This window comes from Epinephelus lanceolatus, chromosome 15 (assembly GCF_041903045.1).
Source record: "Epinephelus lanceolatus isolate andai-2023 chromosome 15, ASM4190304v1, whole genome shotgun sequence".
NCBI classification, from domain to species: Eukaryota; Metazoa; Chordata; class Actinopteri; order Perciformes; family Serranidae; genus Epinephelus; species Epinephelus lanceolatus.
The window spans coordinates 31,156,654-31,176,792 of record NC_135748.1 but is presented as its reverse complement, the minus strand read 5'-3'; the positions used below and the strand labels follow the sequence as shown (position 1 = coordinate 31,176,792).

Below are 20,139 nucleotides of genomic sequence, written 5' to 3'. Positions count from 1 at the left end.
CTGGATCACCGTACATGGGGGGAAGGTGGTGCTGGTAGTACTGGTGGGGAGGCAGCTCCCCGGGGCTGACAGGGGGGTAGAAAGAGTGAGAGTTGGGGATGAAGTGGGGGTGAGCCAAGTACGGGGGCAGGTGGTGTGTGGGGGAGAGGGCCGGAGAGTAGGAAGGAGGGTAGCATTCTGGAGACTGGGGGGTCACCACCACCCGGCGGACCCCTGTGGTGTCCTCCAGCACCTGCGAGAGACACAGAAGAGAAAGAGAGATGAGTGTAAGACGAATAGAAATATGTTTCAGGATGTCACAGTTAACAGTGCACAGCTCATAAGGACTTTTGTAACCACAAATCATACAAGGTGAGTAAACACACACACAGTCTGTGAGTGCTATATACGTTGTTGGGTGGAGGGTTCCCTTGATAGTGCTCTTGTGTTTCAGGAGTGGTTCAGGAATCAGTTTGTTTTTTGTTATGTAGTTTCAGTTGGAAAATGAAATCAAAATCTGCATCCAGAGGATAATGTACAGATCAGTTAGAGGGGGTAGCCTCCTTCTACTGGAGGAGTAAATCTTATGATTTAAGCGGGATTTCGTCAAATCAACGCTGTACCTACGGCGTAGCCTGACGTGCACCTCCCCAGAAATGTAACTCTACGTCACGGCACACACCTCCTGTCTAATTTTGTAAGCTGAAACAATTTCCCTCAGTGGAAACAAAGCTTCTATTTACTTTAATTTCACAGATAAGAAATAATAGATCGTGAAGACAATAAAGCCTCCACAAAGTAGCATTTTTAGTCTTGTGTGTGATTTTTGCTGTTGTCCCTGGCTTCATATGAGTAGAAGAAAAGTCCACTAGCCACTAGGCTAATTCATACAATGTAAAATGCCATAGGCTTGTGCTAAAAACATTAGCATGTTGTATTTGTGGGGAAAATGTGTCCAACACCATACGTCCAGCTCTACTGGGTGACAATGCAGGTGGATGCCCCCCTGGTGTCCTGGATTGTAGACTACTTGACTGGCAGACCACAGTATGTGCAACGCTTGCAACGCTCTGTGTCAGACAGAGTGGTCAGCAATACCGGGGCCCCGCAGGGGACTGTCCTCTCTCCCTTCCTCTTCACCCTCTACACCACGGACTTCAGCTATTGCACTGAGACCTGCCATCTTCAGAAGTTTTCTGATGACTCTGCTATAGTTGGATGTATCACCAAGGGTGATGAGGATGAGTACTGGGCTGTTGTGGATAACTTTGTCACATGGTGTGAGCAGAACCATCTGCAGCTCAACGTGGCAAAGACAAAGGAACTGGCTGTGGATCTGAGGAGGACCAAGACACCGGTGACCCCTGTTTCCATCCAAGGGGTCAGTGTGGACATTGTAGAGGACTATAAGTACCTGGGGGTACACATTGACAGTAAACTGGACTGGGCTAAGAACACTAACACTCTCTACAGGAAGGGCCAGAGCCGTCTCTATTTTCTGAGGCGACTGAGGTCCTTCAACATCTGCCAGACTATGCTCAGGATTATGAGTCTGTGGTGGCCAGTGCTATCCTCTATGCTGTTGTGTGCTGGGGCAGCAAGCTGAGGGTGGCGGACGCCAACAGACTCAACAAACTGATCCGCAAGGCCAGTGACGTCGTGGGAACGGAGTGTGACTCTCTGATGGTGGTGTCAGAGAGGAGGATGCTGTCTAAGCTACGAACTATCTTGGACAATGTCTCACACCCACTCCACCGTGTGCTGGTCAGGCACAAGAGTACTTTCAGTGGGAGACTCATACCACCAAGATGTACCACTGAGCGCCACAGGAAATCATTCCTGCCTGTGGCCATGAAACTGTACAACTCCTACCTCTGAGTGGCCCTGAGACTTTTTCACACACTGCAATAACCTAATTTAACTTGTGCAATAACCCCATTCACCCAGACTGTATATATTCTGTTTGTGTAAATAATCTTGTTCAGTTTACAAAATATATATATATATATATATATATCAAGCCCACCGTCTGAAAAAGCTCAGTCTGCTCTGACTGGTCAGCATTTCCAGGTGTTCCACATCTGCAAACTGAGCATCTCTGCACTATTATTGCAGCCATGAAAGGACTGCAACAGAATATAACGGCACTTCCTTCCATGAAAAATCACCAATAAAAGCCTCTAAACCAAACTTGACATTTTCTAATGGTAATATGAATGGAAATCAGGGAGAAAATAACAACATCGAACATTACAGGTCTGATGTCAGTTTGTCACTAAAGTAGAAATAAACATCGGAAACAGAGCATTCAGAGTGGTCTGAAGCCTGAGGTTTCTGCTACCGAAGATAAGATTCACACATGTTTACCTCACTATTTGAAACTTTGGCCATGTTTCATGAACGTCTGACACTGCAAAAATATATACGTGACAGAAAATAATGAAAAGCATAATAGGTCCCCTTTATAGGACTAGTTACATGCTTATTGAGTTAGATGAGAGGATCGATTCCACTTTTGTTTCTGTGAATAAGAAGCTCCAGCAAGCGGGTATCAATCTCATTTGGCGAGAAAGTTAATAAGCAAATTCCAAAATTGTTTACACCTAATTTTAAAGGTCTTTGAGCAGCTGCTCTAACAAAATGATGCTCTCAATCATTTTTTGTAAGAGCAGGTGTCCCGTCTGCTGAGTGCTGTGTATCTAATAAAAGGATGAATCACGTAATTTATTTAACAAGTGAGACTTTGTGTTAACAGGAGGCTTTGGCCTTTTAAGTGGTGAAAACAATCGCTGCAATGTTGTCATCAGATGGTCTGCAGATTTCAATGGCAGCCAGTTTCAAAGAACTGCTTCAAATTAACATAGATTTCATACATGCATTCACTTTCACATTCATGGACTGGGACACACACACACACACACACACACACACACACACACACACACACACACACATTCCAACTATTCAGACACTTTCACAGGCCTGCATTCCAAGCAGAGAGCAAACACACACTCCCTGCAGAGAGGGGAAGTCATCTGCTGGTCCCTAACAACAACAACAACAACACACATGCACACACACTCTCTCTCACACACACACACACACCAAATAACACTACCCCAAAACCCCCGCACACACACTGAGCAGCAACAGACTCGGAGCCAGAATACAACAGACAGAAAGAAAGAAGACAGAGTGTTAAAGGGGGTCAGGAGGGGAGGAAGAGGGTTACAGGACTAATCCGAGTGAGAAAAACTGAGAGAGGGGGGAGAAGAAGGGGAGGAAGAGGAGGCCCCCCATCTGCCCCTCATCCCCTCCTCTGCTGCAGAGGAGAAAAACACCATGTTTACAGGAAAACAAGGGCAAAGTCCCTGCGTGAGTACATGTGGATCCGACCTACAAACCCACGCAACATTTACTGGCAAGGACTCACACATATTCCAAATAATACGAACTGGAAGGCACATGCAAATACGTTTGCACATGTGCGCACACACACACACCCACCATCACAATGCAGACATTAGCACAAACCACTAAGGACACACACAGGCAAACACACGTGCAAAATCCATCTGTCAGTGCATTACTTTCCACCACCGCAGTGCTCTGTCTCCATCCGTCCCTTCTTCCACCCCTCACCCCACAAAGAGCTCACCCACCCCGCGCCTGTCTCCCCTATCAGGCTTGTTTATGTAACAGTGACAGTGTTTCCCGCTCACACTTGGCCCAGTCCCTACTAACACACACACCCACATGCATGCAAACACAAACACACACCCACGGTGAGCCAATGACCTGACTTCCATTGGCATAGGAACACAATCCCACCACATGCAGACCGCAGATGCGTTGGTAACTCTATATTTGTGAGGACAGACTACTGACTCTTGTTGATTCAACAACCTTTGACCCCTCCACACCAGTGACATGGCAAACCCAACCTTTATCCAACTTATAATGTCACACTTGCATGTCAAAATCATCTCTAAACGTCCATACAGATCTCATCTTTCTGTTCTTGTGAGGACATCTGATAGAGAACTCTCTCTGTCTCAAACACACATGAGAGGGTCAGAAAAACAAGTGCCCCTGACACCCAAAATTCAGCACATTCCTGCTCGGTGTTCGGTTGGTGGAGGAGGCTGCCTTGGTTACTTGTCTTTCTAAACTACAGCAGCCAGGATAGGTGGAATCACTGGTGCATGCAAAGCTCTTCCACATATATGTGGGATTTATACTCGACATGGAGGCTATGCTGTACCCCACGCTGTAGCCTGACATGCACCTCCCTAGAAATGTAACTACACGTCGCAACCACACAGACAATAAATTGTGAAGACAATAAAGCCTCCACAAAATAACATTTAAGGCTTGTGTGTGTCTTATCCTGGCTTCATATTGTCACTAGGCTAATTTGTACAATGTAAAATGTAACTGGCTTGTGCTAATAACGTTAGCATGTTATATTTGTTTGGAAAACGTCTTTAGTATAAGACAGTTGTTTTGTCGGTGAACCTTGTGAGTTGTAATGGAGACAAATTTTGTAACGTTACCTTTGTTAAATGTTGCTGTTGTCCCTGGCTTCATATGAGTAGACAAAAAGTACGCTAGCTGCTAGGCTAATTTATACAATGTAAAATGCCACAAGCTTGTGCTAATAACGTTAGCATGTTGTGTTTGTTTGGAAACATGTTTAGTATAAGACAGTTGTTTTGTCGGTGAACCTTGTGAGTTGTAATGGAGACAAATTTTGTAACATTACCTTTGTTAAATGTTGCTGTTGTCCCTGGTTTCATATGAGTAGAGTAAAAGTCCGGTAGCTGCTAGGTTAATTTATTCAATGTAAAATGCCTTAGGCTTGTGCTAATAATGTTAGCATGTTGTATTTGTGGGGAAAATGTGTCCAGTGAAAGACAAATGCTTTGTCTGTGAAATGCTGAATATAGGTGATAGACCATTTTCCCATGACCACTAGACTAGAGCCATGTAAACAGCTCTGCAATAGTGTAGCTTTATCTTATTTTTTTTTTTTCTGGTGTGTCATGGCATTAATCCACTGGTAAACAAAAAAAAAAATCTTTTTCATATTTCTCACTTATTTAGTCTCTCTCTCAAATTTGGTGCCAACTAAATTTCGATCGATGTCGAAGCACTGCTTGGACGGAATTAATGGCGGCAAGTCATTGCATCGCCACCCTGGTTAGTATTTCCATCACTGCTGATCGAAGCTAATCAGAGCTGAAGCTGATAAATACTTGTGACTACTGCAGAAGCATTTATCCTGGGTATGAATGCCGATGGTAACCTTTCTCAATAAATACAAAAGACAGATGTCAGTGGGTGTTAATGGGTTTTTTGTCCAGTGGGAAAAGTGGCTTGACTTTCTATATCTGTTTTACTCTGTATTTGCTTTAGATCTCTCATGTTGCATAACCATAATTGCAATGTTACCATTTTGTGGCTTTAAATACATAATTGTAATTTCATTTTCCTTCCTGCATTTCAGGAATTTTCCAGCATCAGTACATTGAAGCAAATGAGAAAGCAGGCTGCTCCACTGGCACCAGTGACCTGACACCTAATGAAATAAATACTTAATATATTTCCCTTGGAAAGTTTTTAAATCATGGCAGGTTTGTTTACTTATCACTTACTTGTTGCTAATAAAAATAAGATTTTAAGAGTCAATGTAAGATCACATGATGGCATTAGAAGCCTTTTTTTTTTGGAGGAACAAAACCTCTGGCTAATTAAATGCAGTCGCACTCTGTGTTGGTCTCCCTCTGTGTCTGCCTGGAACTCTCCAGCAAAACACAAACACATGATGAAAATAAAAAAAGAGAACCATGTCTGAGAGGCTCAGATGGAGGAAAAACACAAACACAAGCCAACCTGTGAGATGTATCCTGGGGGGACGTGGATTGGGGGGATTGACCCATTTGGGGACATCATGGGAACCTCAGCAGGACCTGCAGGAAGACAGAAGAATTATTTATTCAAGCAGGCAGCTAAAGTAAGTTCTCATTTACATTCGTCAATCGACAGTACACATGCAGGGACACAAACACAGCCACACACAGTGAGGGGCAGGGCAGTTTGAAGGGAAGCACAGATGTGTCTCGCTTTGTTGTTACATGCCCCTTATTCCACTGAATCAATTTGTACCAAATGTAGATGTTAGCCAGTCTTTCCCTCTTATTCCTGTAAGACAGACTTAAAGGGACGGTTTACCCCCCAATCAAAAATACATTTTCCTTTTATCTGTATAGCTATTTATCATTCTCGAATGTTTTGGTGTAAGCTGTTGAGTGTTTGAGATGTCGGCCATAGAGATGTCTGTCTTTTGTCAAATATAATAATAGAGTTAGATGGTACTCGGCTTGTGGTGCTCAAAACCCTCCAAAAGCAGATTTGAAAAACTCAACAGCAATGTCTCTTTCCAGTAATCATGACCCGGTTACTCAAGACAATCCACAGACCTTGTTGTGAGCCATTTCATGTAGGAACTATTTTCTTTTTACCAAACTACATCCGCCAACCGTATCACAGCAGAGAAGAAAGCATGCTAGCTCACCTAGCACCACTGAGCTAGATAATGTTACAGCAAAGCCGAGGAGGACACCATTAACATTAATTAAAACATGGGAAGAAACGATGAGCAATGAAAGAATTTAAAAACAAAAACAAAAAAAAACAGTGAGAAAAAAAGACAGAAAAGAAAGAAAGGAAAAAAGAAAGTAAAGACCAAGGAAATGACCTGGAAATCTTTTTTTTTTTTTTTTTTTTGCAATTTGTGGAACATTCCTTAAGCCCAGTTCAGATAAGTTGAAACAGGCAACCACTTGTGATGCGCCATTCTGCAACGTTCTAAAAACCTGCCGGTTCACGCCAATGCAACTAGATGAGATGGTGTATCATCTCTATGCAACAACTCTCTGTACTTCTGTTCTGATTTCCAGCTTTTCAGGCTTATTTTGTGGCTGAATTTAATTTGTAGCTTCTTAAGATATGAATGAGGATAGTGATAGTGAGATACTGGCTACAGTTGCATTTGTAGTAGTGATGACACGGCAAAAAAACAAAACAAGCATCACATGGACTGTATTCATGATAAATACGTCACAAACCAGCGCCAATTAATCAGTCAGTGAGAGCGTGTGTGTGTGGTGGTAGGGCATGAGCACCTACAGCAAGCAGCAGCAGCGACCCATTGTCCGACACCGGCACACCGTGAGGACGGAAACAGAGGACTCGGTGCAAGCTAACAAGCCATCTGCGGTCACTTTGACTTGACCAGTGGACTTCACTAAGTGACACTGCAACTTCACACCACTGTAACTTTTCTCAACGTTCTAAAATGGTTTCTTCTGGTCGTGACTCATTGGTCTGAACTGGGCTTTACAAAGTTGCTCAATGTCTTTTTTCCCCATGTTTTTTAAAGAAAGTGCACCAACTAGCTCAGGGTTCAAAGGTTTAAATACTTGCAAACGGCGTCTGAAAGCAGCACAAGAGAAGTGGAGTCGCTCCATAGAGTAGAAGGTGGACATCTCTACGGCTGATATCTCCAACACTTGGCAACTCACACCTAAACAACCTAGACTGATAAACAGCAGTACAGGTTTTTGATTTTGGAGCTGAACTGTCCCTTTAAAGCTCTTGGCGATGACGATGTCTGTATCATCGTGATGGATGGATGTACAACACACAAGGGCACACGGCTGCTCGCTGAAAGAGAAAACCTCCGCTCTGAAGGAGCAGCAACAGAATCTAATAGAATTAGCAGATTGAAAATGATGTTGACTTTTCCACAATCTGTATACCCCCCCCCCCGGACTCCCTCCAACTCTCTCTTCCTCTGTCTCTGTGTGATGGAGGTCTGCGGCTGGTAAAGTCATTGGGACCCCGTTGGGACAGCTGGAGGCAGACCTGGCCTCAGAATAAATCACACTGCACACACACACACACACGGAGGCCATTACCTCCCAACACAAGCACGATACTGACAGTTTCTGTCAAATGTCAGTTGAATATTTAAATCCTAATTTCCTTTAAAGGGTCATTTCACCCAAATTACAAACCTCCCATATTTTCTCACTTACTCAAGCTGTTTTTCCTTTTGTAATTTGGGTGAACTGACCCTTTAACTCCTGTTTGCCTTGCTTTCCTCTCATTTCCTCTCTTCCTTTCACCCGGTCTCCTCCATCAACTCTTGTGTCTCACTTTTCTCTTCCCTCCATCCTTCCCTGTACCTTCACTCTCCTACTCTTACTCACTTCATCCTGCTTGTCTTTCCATCTTCCCTTCTTCCTCCATCCCTCCATCCCCGTCCCAGGAATTCCTCCTGCATGACCCTGCCTCCTTCACCTATTACTCACATCCTTCACTCCCTCCTTTCATTTGAAATGTTACTCACTTCATCCTTTCCTCACTTTCCCGCTTCATCCTTACTTATTTCCCTAAGTCATTCTCTCCCCCCCCTCCTCTCCTAAATCATCCCCTCTCTCCTTCCATCCCTCCATCCCCATCTCCATCTCTCACCCACCTCCCTGACCTCTCACCAGCCAAACAAACACGTAACAGTACAGTAAACACACACACACCTACACACGCACAAACACAACCTGAGCAAAGTCTGCCCTGCGTCCGTGTGTGTGAGTAGTGAGTAGGTCACAGGTATGAGGAGACAGACCTCTTTCAGTCCCGTCTGTTCCCCTTCCATCGAGACCAGGGGTGGATATGAAAGTCCTCATTGAGTAAGAAGGTCATAGCATGGGGAGAACACACAAACACAGAGCTCCTCTAAACCACTTTCCATCACTGCTCCTCGGAGCAGCGCACTTTCCCTCCTGCTCACACACACTGTCCCAAATACACACTCTGTCTATGTGTCTCAGTCGCCCTCTCTCAGACACACACACACACTCTTGACAAACAGACGTGTGTTTGGACAGTCTCTGCTGCCTCTGTGCTCTTCACTCAGCAAACAGCAGCATTCCTCTGCTCACACACACACACACATACACACACACGCACACACACATGCATGCAGTGAACATTCCCATCCCTGGCCCCCAGGACTGGACCCAACAGGCCCAACTACCCCCCAACCCCTACCCAAAATACAAGACACTCTTTGTCCTGCTACCCTTCATACACTCATGCACACACACACACACACACACACACACACACACACACACACACTGCAGTAAGTCATATAATATTGGACTGTTTGCCATTTAGAGAAGCTCAGGATAATCAAGCAGATGAACGTGTGCACTCAAGTGGTTGTTATAATGCTTGTGTGTGTGTGTGTGTGTGTGTGCACATGAAAGAGTGAGTGTGCTCCATGATCCACACTGTGCTAACGTCACTCCCTGGTCTTGCCTCCAGCTTTGCCCTATAAGCACCACAAACAGAGTCACGACTTCCTCTGCCTAATCCCGCTGGAATCCCAGACAACACAGCTAACACACTCCGCTCCCCTCTGCCCCCCCCCCCCAATTTCTCATTCATCTTCCATCTGTTGCGTCTTCCGCTTCCGACTACCGGAGGGGTCAGGTCAGGGATCAGTTATGAGGTCACATCCTGCATGTGGGATGACATGGCCGTATCACCTGAGCGATTGAAGGGCATAAGCATGTGTAATCTGCTCCTCTGAGAGGCATCAAAGGGGCATCCGGCTCCGGTTGATGAACTTGGTGTAGTTTCCAAAAACAAATAAAGATCAGTTTTTCCTCATGGCTATAACAGGAACACATATCCCATAGACCCTGATGTTTCCTGTCACCTGTTGCTCATCCTCTTCTATATTCTGCCAACAAGCATTCCACCCAAAATAAAGAAAAAGGGAAAAGCTCAGGCCTGGTTTTAATTTAATATTTTCATTAATGGGCTTTGGGTGATAACACCATTATAGGATTATCTTTTCTTTTTAACATAATTCTGCTAAATTAATTACTCCTAGCAAATTGAGATGAGAAGCTAAATTATTTTTTTCCAGGTAAAAACAAACATCAAACTGATTATACTGCATATCTGATTTTACTGTGAAACTATCACAAAAAATATCCTTAATAGTACTGTGATAATGTCCTTTCCTAAGAGCTAACAGTAAACATATTAGTCGGGATTCCAGAATTTTGCCCTAAATGTACAGCTAAGGCAAGCCAATCACAAACCTCATTTCCTGCTTGCCTTGGATCGACAGCGAAGCCAGCCAATCACAAACATCCCCTTGAGCGAGGGAGACGTGTTGCTGCTAGCAACTTGCTAGTACACGCTACACAACAGAAAATTTAAGATGGAAGCGGAAGACAAGGTCGGTGCAGATTTGGTGGCGAAAAATAAGTCAACCTCCATTATCTGAAGGTACTTCGGTTTTAGACAGGAGGATGTACAACAGAGCGAGGTGTTGTGTCGGTCGTGCTTCGCGAAAGTCGTGACGAAGCACATGCATCATCACCTAAAACACCACCACCGAGTACTGTATGAAGAGTGCCTTGCAATGAAAGACACGGCGGGGACATCTGGGGCCTCCTGTGTCAAGCCCAAGCAAGGTCAGATTGCCGATGCATTCAGCAGCATAATGCCATGAATCGACGTCCAGCAGGTACAAAGACATTACAAGCGCTATAACGTACCATATTGCTAAAGACATGATTCCTGTGTATTCAGTCACTAAAGAGGGCTCCTTTGGTATTAATATGCCGTTTTTTTTTTTTTAAATAATGCTGAACCCATAGTCATATCATATTGTATCGATATCGAGATATCTGGCATAAATATCGAGATATGACATTTTGTCCATATCGTTCAGCCCTAATAAATGGGGTGGTTTGGCTTAGGTGGATGAAAACATGATGGAAAGGTGTGTTTAACTGGTTGATATACTTAAATAACCAGCAAAATATACTTTATCACCTACCTTTTGTGGTATATTGCAATGCAGATAGCTGTATTTTGAGATTTCTGTCTCTTAAAGTGGTCATTGACTGTATGATGTGAGCCTGTTGTACAAGTAAACTGTCTGCGATGTAAAGCCAAAGCTCAGGATTTATGTCCTTTCACTGTCTTATCGTCAAGACACAATCTTTGTGCTCACACTGTCAGCCCGTGCAGACTGTTACGACTATTGACAATCGTCAGTAAGGATTTGTTTGAAAGTTCCAGGGACTGCTGGTACAAAACACCTTAAGTGTGACTCTTAAGGCTCGCTTGTGATGCCTGTTATCGTCTCACAAAGTTAGCTTATAGTTAGATAGTGGAAAAAATGGCACAAGAAAGGAAGACAAGAAAACCATAACATATACTTCTGGGGGAATACAATCATAGAAAGCACATACTGCAAAGTAATTTGGTCTCAAATACCACAAAACAATTGTAGGAAAAAAAATGCAACGAAAATTAATTAAGCCAAATCTAAAGTGTAAAATCAAAAGTGTATCAACTGGGTTCTCCTGATCGCAGAACACTCTCCTCTAGGTGTGTTCATTTTTTTCATTTATCACCATAAACTCCATCATACTGCAGTTAAGTTTTTCTTAACTTGCTTTGGTTGCTAAGGTCTTTTGTGCAACTGTCTCATGATCCCTTAAGTATAAGACCAAGACAAGGAGAAACCATAAATACTTAAGTGAACATTTCAAGGGAAACCTTAGGGAGGAGACTTCAGGGTGTTTTGTGCAACTGATTTTATTTTGAGGAAACCTTAACTTGGACTTTTAGGACAATCTTAACTTAAGGTGTTTTGTGCAACCAGCCAGTTTTAACCACAGGTTTCATTCTCACTTTGTGAGAATGTACAACACAAAGTGAAATTGTACAACACCACATCTACTATGTGACTAAACATTCCTACTGTACTGATCACTGAAATCAATGTCTGTGGTCGGATGTGCATGTGTGTAGGGGTCAGTGACCTGTGAACACATTTCTTTGAACCGCTGTTGACGGCAACCGAGTCAACCACAGGAATGATGACAAATACTGTAACAAAGATAGGCAAAAAAAAACAACAACACTGACACACGCACTGACGCAAGCTTATTGTCGGAGAGTGGAGAAGGAGACACACACATGCACACACACAAATTTTAAAGTCTCACCTCAGACAGTTTGAAGCCAAAGATTTACACAAGGAACATACACACACGTCCACTGTAAACATCCTGTTTCACAATTAAACATCGACACACACCTTCATACACACACCTGCGCACACACACACACACACACACACACACACACACACCGTCTCTCAGTCAAGCAGACACTCTCACATACTCAACTCTTCTACACTGACTCGCTCCTCCCCAAATAAAGAAACACAAACTTGTGATTTTGTCCAGCTGCCTGCACATATACATCCACATACATACACAGACAGAGGAGATGATGCAACATTTCATCAGATGTTTCCCATGATACAGCTGTCAAAGACAGCTGCGACTGGGCCCCCAAAGCACAACACACACACACAAACACACAGAACACAGAAAGAATCCTGGGCTCACACACGCCCTATTACTTACATCCCCAATAATGAATAATGCACTAACGTATGCGAACTGCATAAACACACACTCATCTATCGGGCGACAGTGCTGACAGCGAGTGATCACTGAAGACCAACTCTGTGTGTGTGTGTGTGTGTGTGTGTGTGTGTGTGTCAGTTGGTGTCCTCTCAGTCAGACTGAAGCAGTATTGAGCTTTCTAGAAAGAAGCAAATCACTTTCTCTGCCTCCCTTCATCTCAGCCCTGCACATGTGGTCACCACATTGAAAGGAAACGCAGACCCTCTTGGGAAGGCGTGTGTGTGTGTGTGTGTGTGTGTGTGTGTGTGGTGTTGGTATCAGACCAAAGGAGCCTGTTTGTGAGCTGACCTACATACAAAACAACTGGACTCAGATGGATTTCCCAAAAACACACAGACCAAAAAAAAAAAAAGAAGAAGCAGCGTTACTAAATAGACAGACTCAAAAAAAAAAAAAAAAATCACTTTATCTTTTAAGTACAACACACACACAGTCTTTGTACACCCTATTAGAGCCCCATGGAGGCAGCTGTCCCATCAAGATGGGTATTTGTATTCCTGTATATGTGTGTTTTATGTGTGTGCATCTGTGCGTGTGTGTGTGTGTGTGTGTGTGTGTGTGTCTGGGTCAGTTGTGACGTGGCGTTGCCTGGAAGTTATGTAAGCATCAGCAGGGTAATGTTATCTGTCCTCGGAGCTCCAAGAGCAAGACACTCCCACGACAGCTTTCTCTACTGGCTGGTCAACGCACACACACACACAGTGACTCACACACACACACACACACACAGTAGAGCATGGCCAACTGTCATATTTGAAATATAAAGATGATAAAAATCCTCGTAGATCTTTAAGTCAACCGATACCGCTACCAGAAGCTCTGGGAGAGGAAAGGAGATGGGGAAAGATGAAGAGAGAAACAGAATGTGGGGCATGATGGGAAGTGTAGTGAAAAGGAAAAACAGTGGAAGACAGAGAGGACAAAAAAGGGACAGAGAGGGGGGAAGAGAGGGAGCCTGCTGTTGCAGGAAATGTGGGAGACAACTTTAAAATAGCACCGTCTACTGTATATACACATCCCGGATTGGCAGTACATGTACAAACACACACACACACAAATACACACACTGGAGAGCCCTTCGGTCCATCTCCAGTGAGTCAAGTCCGGCGGACATCTTTGACCGGGGGCAGGGTGAGGCTCAGTGATGGAGGAGGAAGTCAGGACTTCCTGCGCTGCCCTGCCCTTAGTAACGACACCAACGCTCTGCAGAGTGACACAGAAACTAGCACATGCATTCACAAACACACATGCCGAAATGCACACACAGCTGGTGTGCTGGATATGCATATAAGTAACATCTATCCACATGAGCACAAAGAAACACACACCCTTAGTTCTGATCCCGACTGCGCGACAGTCTGTAATTTGAGCGGGCTGCTGATTTGCTGTGGAATGTAAATCATAAGCTGGAAAGTTGCTACGTTTGAACACTGGGGCTTACTGTATGTACACAGTGTGTGTGGGTGTGTGTGCACGCAGGTACGCATAAGCACATTCCTCAGGACGAGAGAGAGCCCCTCGACTCTTAGCCTCCGAGCTCAACGTTGCATAACAGCGTCACAGGCGAACAAGGAGAGAGCACTCTCAGTCGTGCCAGCTGATGAAACTATCAATGCCATGACGACCTCATCAACATCTGACATCAGCATATTAAGAGAGGAGAAGAAACAATCGCTGTGAGGCTTGTTAAAACCCGGGTTGCGTTTTACAAGACCACTGGCTCGGGGCTCATATTTCAAATTAAGCATGCTCTCCTCCATGCAGATTATGACAAAAAACAAAAGTATTCGGTCTTTTGCAACAACAGCGGAGAAAACTTTCCACCCCTGCTTGTGCAAAACGGCCCGTTCGAGCCAAATGCTGTATGGCGTCCGATGGTAGAGAGGTCTGTTGCCAAACTCAACTGCCAGACTTGTGCACGAAAGTCTTCAGTTCCATCTCTGGTTGTTTGCCCGGAGGTAGTAAAAGCGGTTGCGATCCTCGTCCCTGGTTGGCGAGGGGATTAAATTCCACTGTAACCTTCCTCTGGTTCTCCAGCTTCTCTTTGCTGTCTCTAGATAATGGAAGTTACCTGTCCATCTTAAATTCTTTCACTTTTAAAGACGTATTTCAGATTCAGAGAAAAAAAGATTGACAGTTGAGTGAGACATATCTATTTTGAAAGGAACGTGCGAAAAATATGCTTGTGATTTGTTGTTCTACTGTCCTGACAAACAATAAAAGTGACAGCTAAAGAGTTATGTTTTCAGTAACTTCATTATATGTCGGCGCAGTTAATCACTCCAACACATAAACGCCTAATTTTGGAATAAACACTTCATAAATCTCAATAGGTTTTCAAATATTAGAAGTGCTTGTGTAGTGCTTGATTTATACTCTCAGTCACAAATGTTTCCTCTAATATGAAGCTGCCAGTCGCTCCAGGTCTCCACTTTGAGAAACTCTTTTAAACTTTATTTAAGTTATTCTACGTAAGCTTTTATTTACACAGGTTAGCCCCACTGAGCTCAAGTATGTTTTGGGTTTTGTTGTTTTTCTTTGGGGTTTTTTTTTTTTACAAGGGAGAACTGGCCAAGACGGCAGCAGCGCTCTAAGTGTTTAACACTCAATAGCCCCAGAGCTTTGGAAAACATGTGCAAGTTATTATAAATCTAGCACTTCTCTTCTTGTTTTTTTTTTTGAATTTTTGAAAATGATTTAATTCCAGATGGAGAGCTTTTTGTCCAAATGTGATACACCCATTCAATGGAAATAAATTAACACATTAGAATCATCATTAGTGAGACACTCAACAGCCAGGCTATAGAGTTATTGAAATATTTTTCAATCGAGATACTGATTGGTTGATTGTTGGCCCTCAACTTATGTCAAAGCAGTGGCGCCTCCAAGGGAAAGCCTGGGCCCAAGGCAAAATAATTGGAGGTCAATGTCACTGTCATTAAGAGGCTGTATCACGCTCAATTTTTTAAGCTAGTGTGAAGTTAGTTGTATCTTGTTTAACTAGACAACCTAAGGCACCCATTGGTAGCAACCATGTTGACATAGCTTACTGGAAAGGGGGCTAAATAACACTCCATAGTTAGGATAAATTTTGGCGATTTTCAAAAGGGTCCCTTGATATCTCACTTCAAGATATCTGAATGAAAATGGATTCTATGGGTACCCAAAGCCCTGTTTCCAGCACCCTTAAATGCAGGTGGAGTTGTTGTCACTCACTGCTCCGTCCAGCACTCACTGTATTTCCTTATCACTGGTGACACAAATGGAAGTCTAGACCTTGTTTATCGTCCACAGAACGAGGTTGCATGCCGTCATTTTCAGAACAAAATAAAACAGGCTGCAGTGAAAGTCTCTCTCAAGGGAATATTTAAAAAGAGCGGGTTTGTGCACTCAGTCCTTCTCAGGCAAGCTCAGGGGTTTAGTGTTGCTGGAGCCCACAGGAACAACACTCCACAACACTTTTTTTTTCTCTCCAAGTGAGGATCAGGATACATGCAGTTCACATAACTCAGTCGAAATTAATATATATAAACCCTTGAAGAGCTACTCATTGCCAAAAGTGTATGTCATCCAAGAGAGACAATAAAAACTAGAGTCATGGTCAAAGCTATCACAGTGAAATATAAGGTCTACTGATAGTTCTCAACTTATGCATGAAGTAACATTACAAGTTAACGTTCCACCTTAAAAGTCACCGACTGTCGGCCCAGTAAATTAAGTTACTAATGTAGGGAAGGCTTGTCACGGTATGAACAGTGGTTACATGAGCCTCAAAACCAGCCACAACTCAGCCCTGAGCAGAGTCACAGTCCTCTATTGACCAATCAACAGACTGTTCACAGCTCCACCTTTTAGTACCAGATCTGTGTGCTAGGTACCCCAACAGAGGGGGGACCAAAAATGGGGACGGTACAAAACGGTTTGGTACCATCCACAAATTTTCACAGTGGAAACAGAACCAGGTTACAGATACATAACACATTAAAACAGGATTGTTGTGGAACTCAAAATATTAACTGTACTGGTATTAGTCTATGTAAATCAAACAATCAGTTATTTGGACTCCAAAATGTGAAACCAAAGTATATCACTCTCATATTGACATTGTTTTCAACTAACCCATATACTTCAACAGCATAACAGAATTCCTGAAAATCAGTTATGTCGTTTTGTTTTGGTGTGCGACCCCTAGATTTTCAGTGGCCCCATCTGGCCACCCCTGTGAAAAACCTCTGGAGGCGCCACTGTTTCAGAGGGTTAAATTTCCTAGAATACGATGTTAATGTCTACATCTTATCCTGCCTTGATCGCTGTGTAAATGGTCGTTAGGCATACAAGCCCAGATCTGTTTAGTGTTCAGCCTGTAGCCTGGGTGCCAGCCCATACCTCCACCCAGCCCAGATCTCTCTCCAGTTCTCCCCCCACCCAAAGGAGGGGTGCTGTCGGCCGACCTACTTCTGCTGCTGGGTCTACTCCAGAGGAGAGCGTAACGTCTGGAGGGACACTGAGCCCAGCCGCGCTTTGTTCTCAACATCTCAACACGCACAAACACACACGCATACCTTCGCCGCCACACGCTCGCGTGGACCCAGATGTATGTGGCTCATAGGCACCAAGACAAACACATTTTAAAAAACCGCAGACAAATGCCCAGATTAACACCTGGGCATATGTGCGTAAACTTCTAAAATGTCATGCTGACATGGACACACATACACACACACACACACACACACACACACACACAGCTGTTCGTACACACTTGACTTGCGGAATGCACTGACATTTGAAAAGTTTACACTGACAGAAATCACGGTCACCTTGGCACAAACAACATACAACCAAATGAAACACACACATCTGCTAATCCAGACATAACAACTCTGAACACGCACACACATACACACACACACGCATGCACAACCTAGCTCGATCTTTTCCAGTATTATCACATGAGGCTATTCTCGGTCTTGCAGATATAATTGTTTTGGGTTCGGTAACCACGCAACACACACTGCATGGAGCGACATTCTCCACTTATCACTCTTGCCGCTCGTGCATACGGATGCGAGCAGACTCCTGACATACATGTGCAAGCATGCACGTGCACACGCAAATATACATGATCCAGACACTGATGACTCATTGTATCCATTCCCTAATCAACTCTACATGTCTGAGAAAAAGAGTGAGGGAGAGAGCAAAGAAGTGCAACAGCTGTTGGTGTGTAAACAGACCCAGAGTCTAACAATCATTTCCTGCTCTCCCTCCCTTGCTCCCTTCTCTTTCTCTCACTCCCTTGAATCCTCAACATGCAATGCATTCTCAAACCTTCACCCATTAAAAGAGCAGCAATGCTTTCATTTGGCTTTACTCGCTTCTTCCCCCCTGTCTGTGCACGACCTGTTTGTACCCAGCTGTACTCCTCTCCCGTCTTCCCCTCACTTTGCTCCTTCTTTCTCTCCACATGTTAATGCGGGGCATTTCTGGTGCATGAGTCACGATCCGAACAGCACTGAGTTTGTGTCCACCGCAAAGAGCAAGGAAAGTGTGTAGGGAGAAAGAACGGAGGAGGGGGGTTGAAGAGAAGTCGTGTGAATCTCAGTGGAAAGAAAGAAGGCAAGACTGGAAGTCCGAGATTAGCAGGGACTTTCCCCCACTCCCCATCTTTGAATTCCACTGTGTGTGTGTATGCGTGTGTGTGTGCATGGGTGTGTGTGCATGTCCCACATGGCTGTTGGGTGATCAAACAAGCCAGGAAGTGCAGATACGGATAAGTATTTTAATCAAGCTAACTTCCCTTTTAGACCAGTATCAAACCCTGTTCTCTACCAGTCTCTCCGATCATTCCCCGACCTCCGTGGGCGGGACCTCCCATTAACTGACACACACTTCCCTCCAACCAATCAGGTCAGAGCAAAAGGGAAAAAAAGAGGGGCTTCCCTGCGAAATCTAAACACGCATGATGTAAACAATCACATGTGTTTTCTGTACAGCTGTGCAGGAGGCCTTGTCCTGCATGTCTTTCATGTATCCCAACACCACTTGCAGCTAAAACAGCCCCGTGTGATCAGCAAAGATTCAACCAATCTGACTGAATCTAATCGGAAATGCTGCCTGAGCACCATGTGGAGGGGATTCAACATTTTAAAGGGCCCTTGAGTGTTATGATGATTTTAATTTAATAACAAAAACAGCATGCAAATCAAGAAAACTTCAGCTTGAGATATGAGGGTGAGATTGAAATAGAAAAAAATACTACAAGATGAAAACAAATAGAGAAGGAGATACGGGGAAGCAAGGGAGGAAGTGAAAGAGGTCGGAAAGAGAGAGAAAGAAGGAGGTAACGAGGGCGGAGGGAGGGAGAAGCGCTCCAGCTGTACCCTGAGCTTCAAGGGAGCCAAGAATTTCATTCCCTGGAAAAGCTCTCTTTCTTTCTCTCTCTGGAAAATTCTGCAAGCTTCTCTCCTCTACACAGCTGCTGTTCACACACACATCCACTTTCACACAGTCTTACATATAAAGACAGACACAGTATTCTCCAGAGTTTTTGCCCACTCTTTAGTGGGCTAGTCCCGACAGCAAATAAAGCCTTCCCAGGAGCTGGCAGACCAGACCAAGTCAGCAGCGCAGGGGTGGCTGGGGTCATCGCATGGAGGAAGTGGCCTCGCCCGGAATGCATGGCAGCAGACACGACCAGACATGCAGTGTCTGATTCCCTCACTCTCACTCTAGCCCTCCTTTTTCCTTTCGGTCTCTCTTCCTTTATTTACCTTCCTTCATTCTGTCGTTTCATTTCCACTCCGTTTCTTCCTCCCTCCTTTCCTCTTTCTGCCTCCTCATGCCCTACTGTGTGAGGGCATTGAGTTTATAAGTGAGGGCTGGGCAGGGCATACAACAACAATCAACTCTCTCTCTGCCTCACACACACACACACACACACATACACACAAAGAAGTCAAGTTCTTAACTACCCTGTGCCAATTGAACCAAATCAATCCTCTCCTTTTGTTAGCAGCACATTTGAGTGGAAAATACTGGAAAAAGAAAAAGACAGGTATGCCACACACACACACACAAAAACCATGCCCAGAGGGACTGCATTCCATTACACACCACCTGGAGTGCAAGTCCGTTCCCATGGTGACCACTTTCCCAAATCCAATGGGACATAACACAAAAATTAAAACACACACGCACACACTAAACACACCTCCAGGACTGGTTTACAGTTGGCTCCAGGGTATAAAAAACCCTACAGGTAGATCCTCTGCAAAAAGGTCTGGCTGGTTGTCAACCTAATGCACCCAAACACACAGTACACACACACACAGAGGGTTTCACTATTATATAATTCCTCACCATAATGTGTCTCTCCACCCAACCCATAACCCCTTTTTCCAGCAAAGCATATTCCATAAATACAGACTCAGCAGTCGTCACCAATTTTGAACAGACGCGAGAGAGAAAAAATGTACAGTGGAGTTAGCTCTTCAAAACATAGCTGTCTGAGCCTACATGCTTGCTAAAGCAAAACTTTTGGTTTCCTGGTCTGACAGAC

At 44.2% G+C, this 20,139-nt stretch overlaps 1 protein-coding gene across 2 annotated transcripts in view; it reads right to left on the bottom strand.

Moving 5' to 3' along the window:
* The window catches only part of fndc3ba (fibronectin type III domain containing 3Ba), a 146,720-nt gene that overhangs the window by 75,339 nt on the left and 51,242 nt on the right, over positions 1 to 20,139 (bottom strand). For both annotated transcript variants that reach the window (XM_033613234.2, XM_078175182.1), the window contains 2 exons: positions 5,875 to 5,951; positions 1 to 232 (listed from right to left, as the gene is read on the bottom strand). In XM_033613234.2, the coding sequence (XP_033469125.2) occupies positions 1 to 232; positions 5,875 to 5,951 (309 nt within the window). The remainder of the gene's footprint in view (positions 233 to 5,874; positions 5,952 to 20,139) is intronic.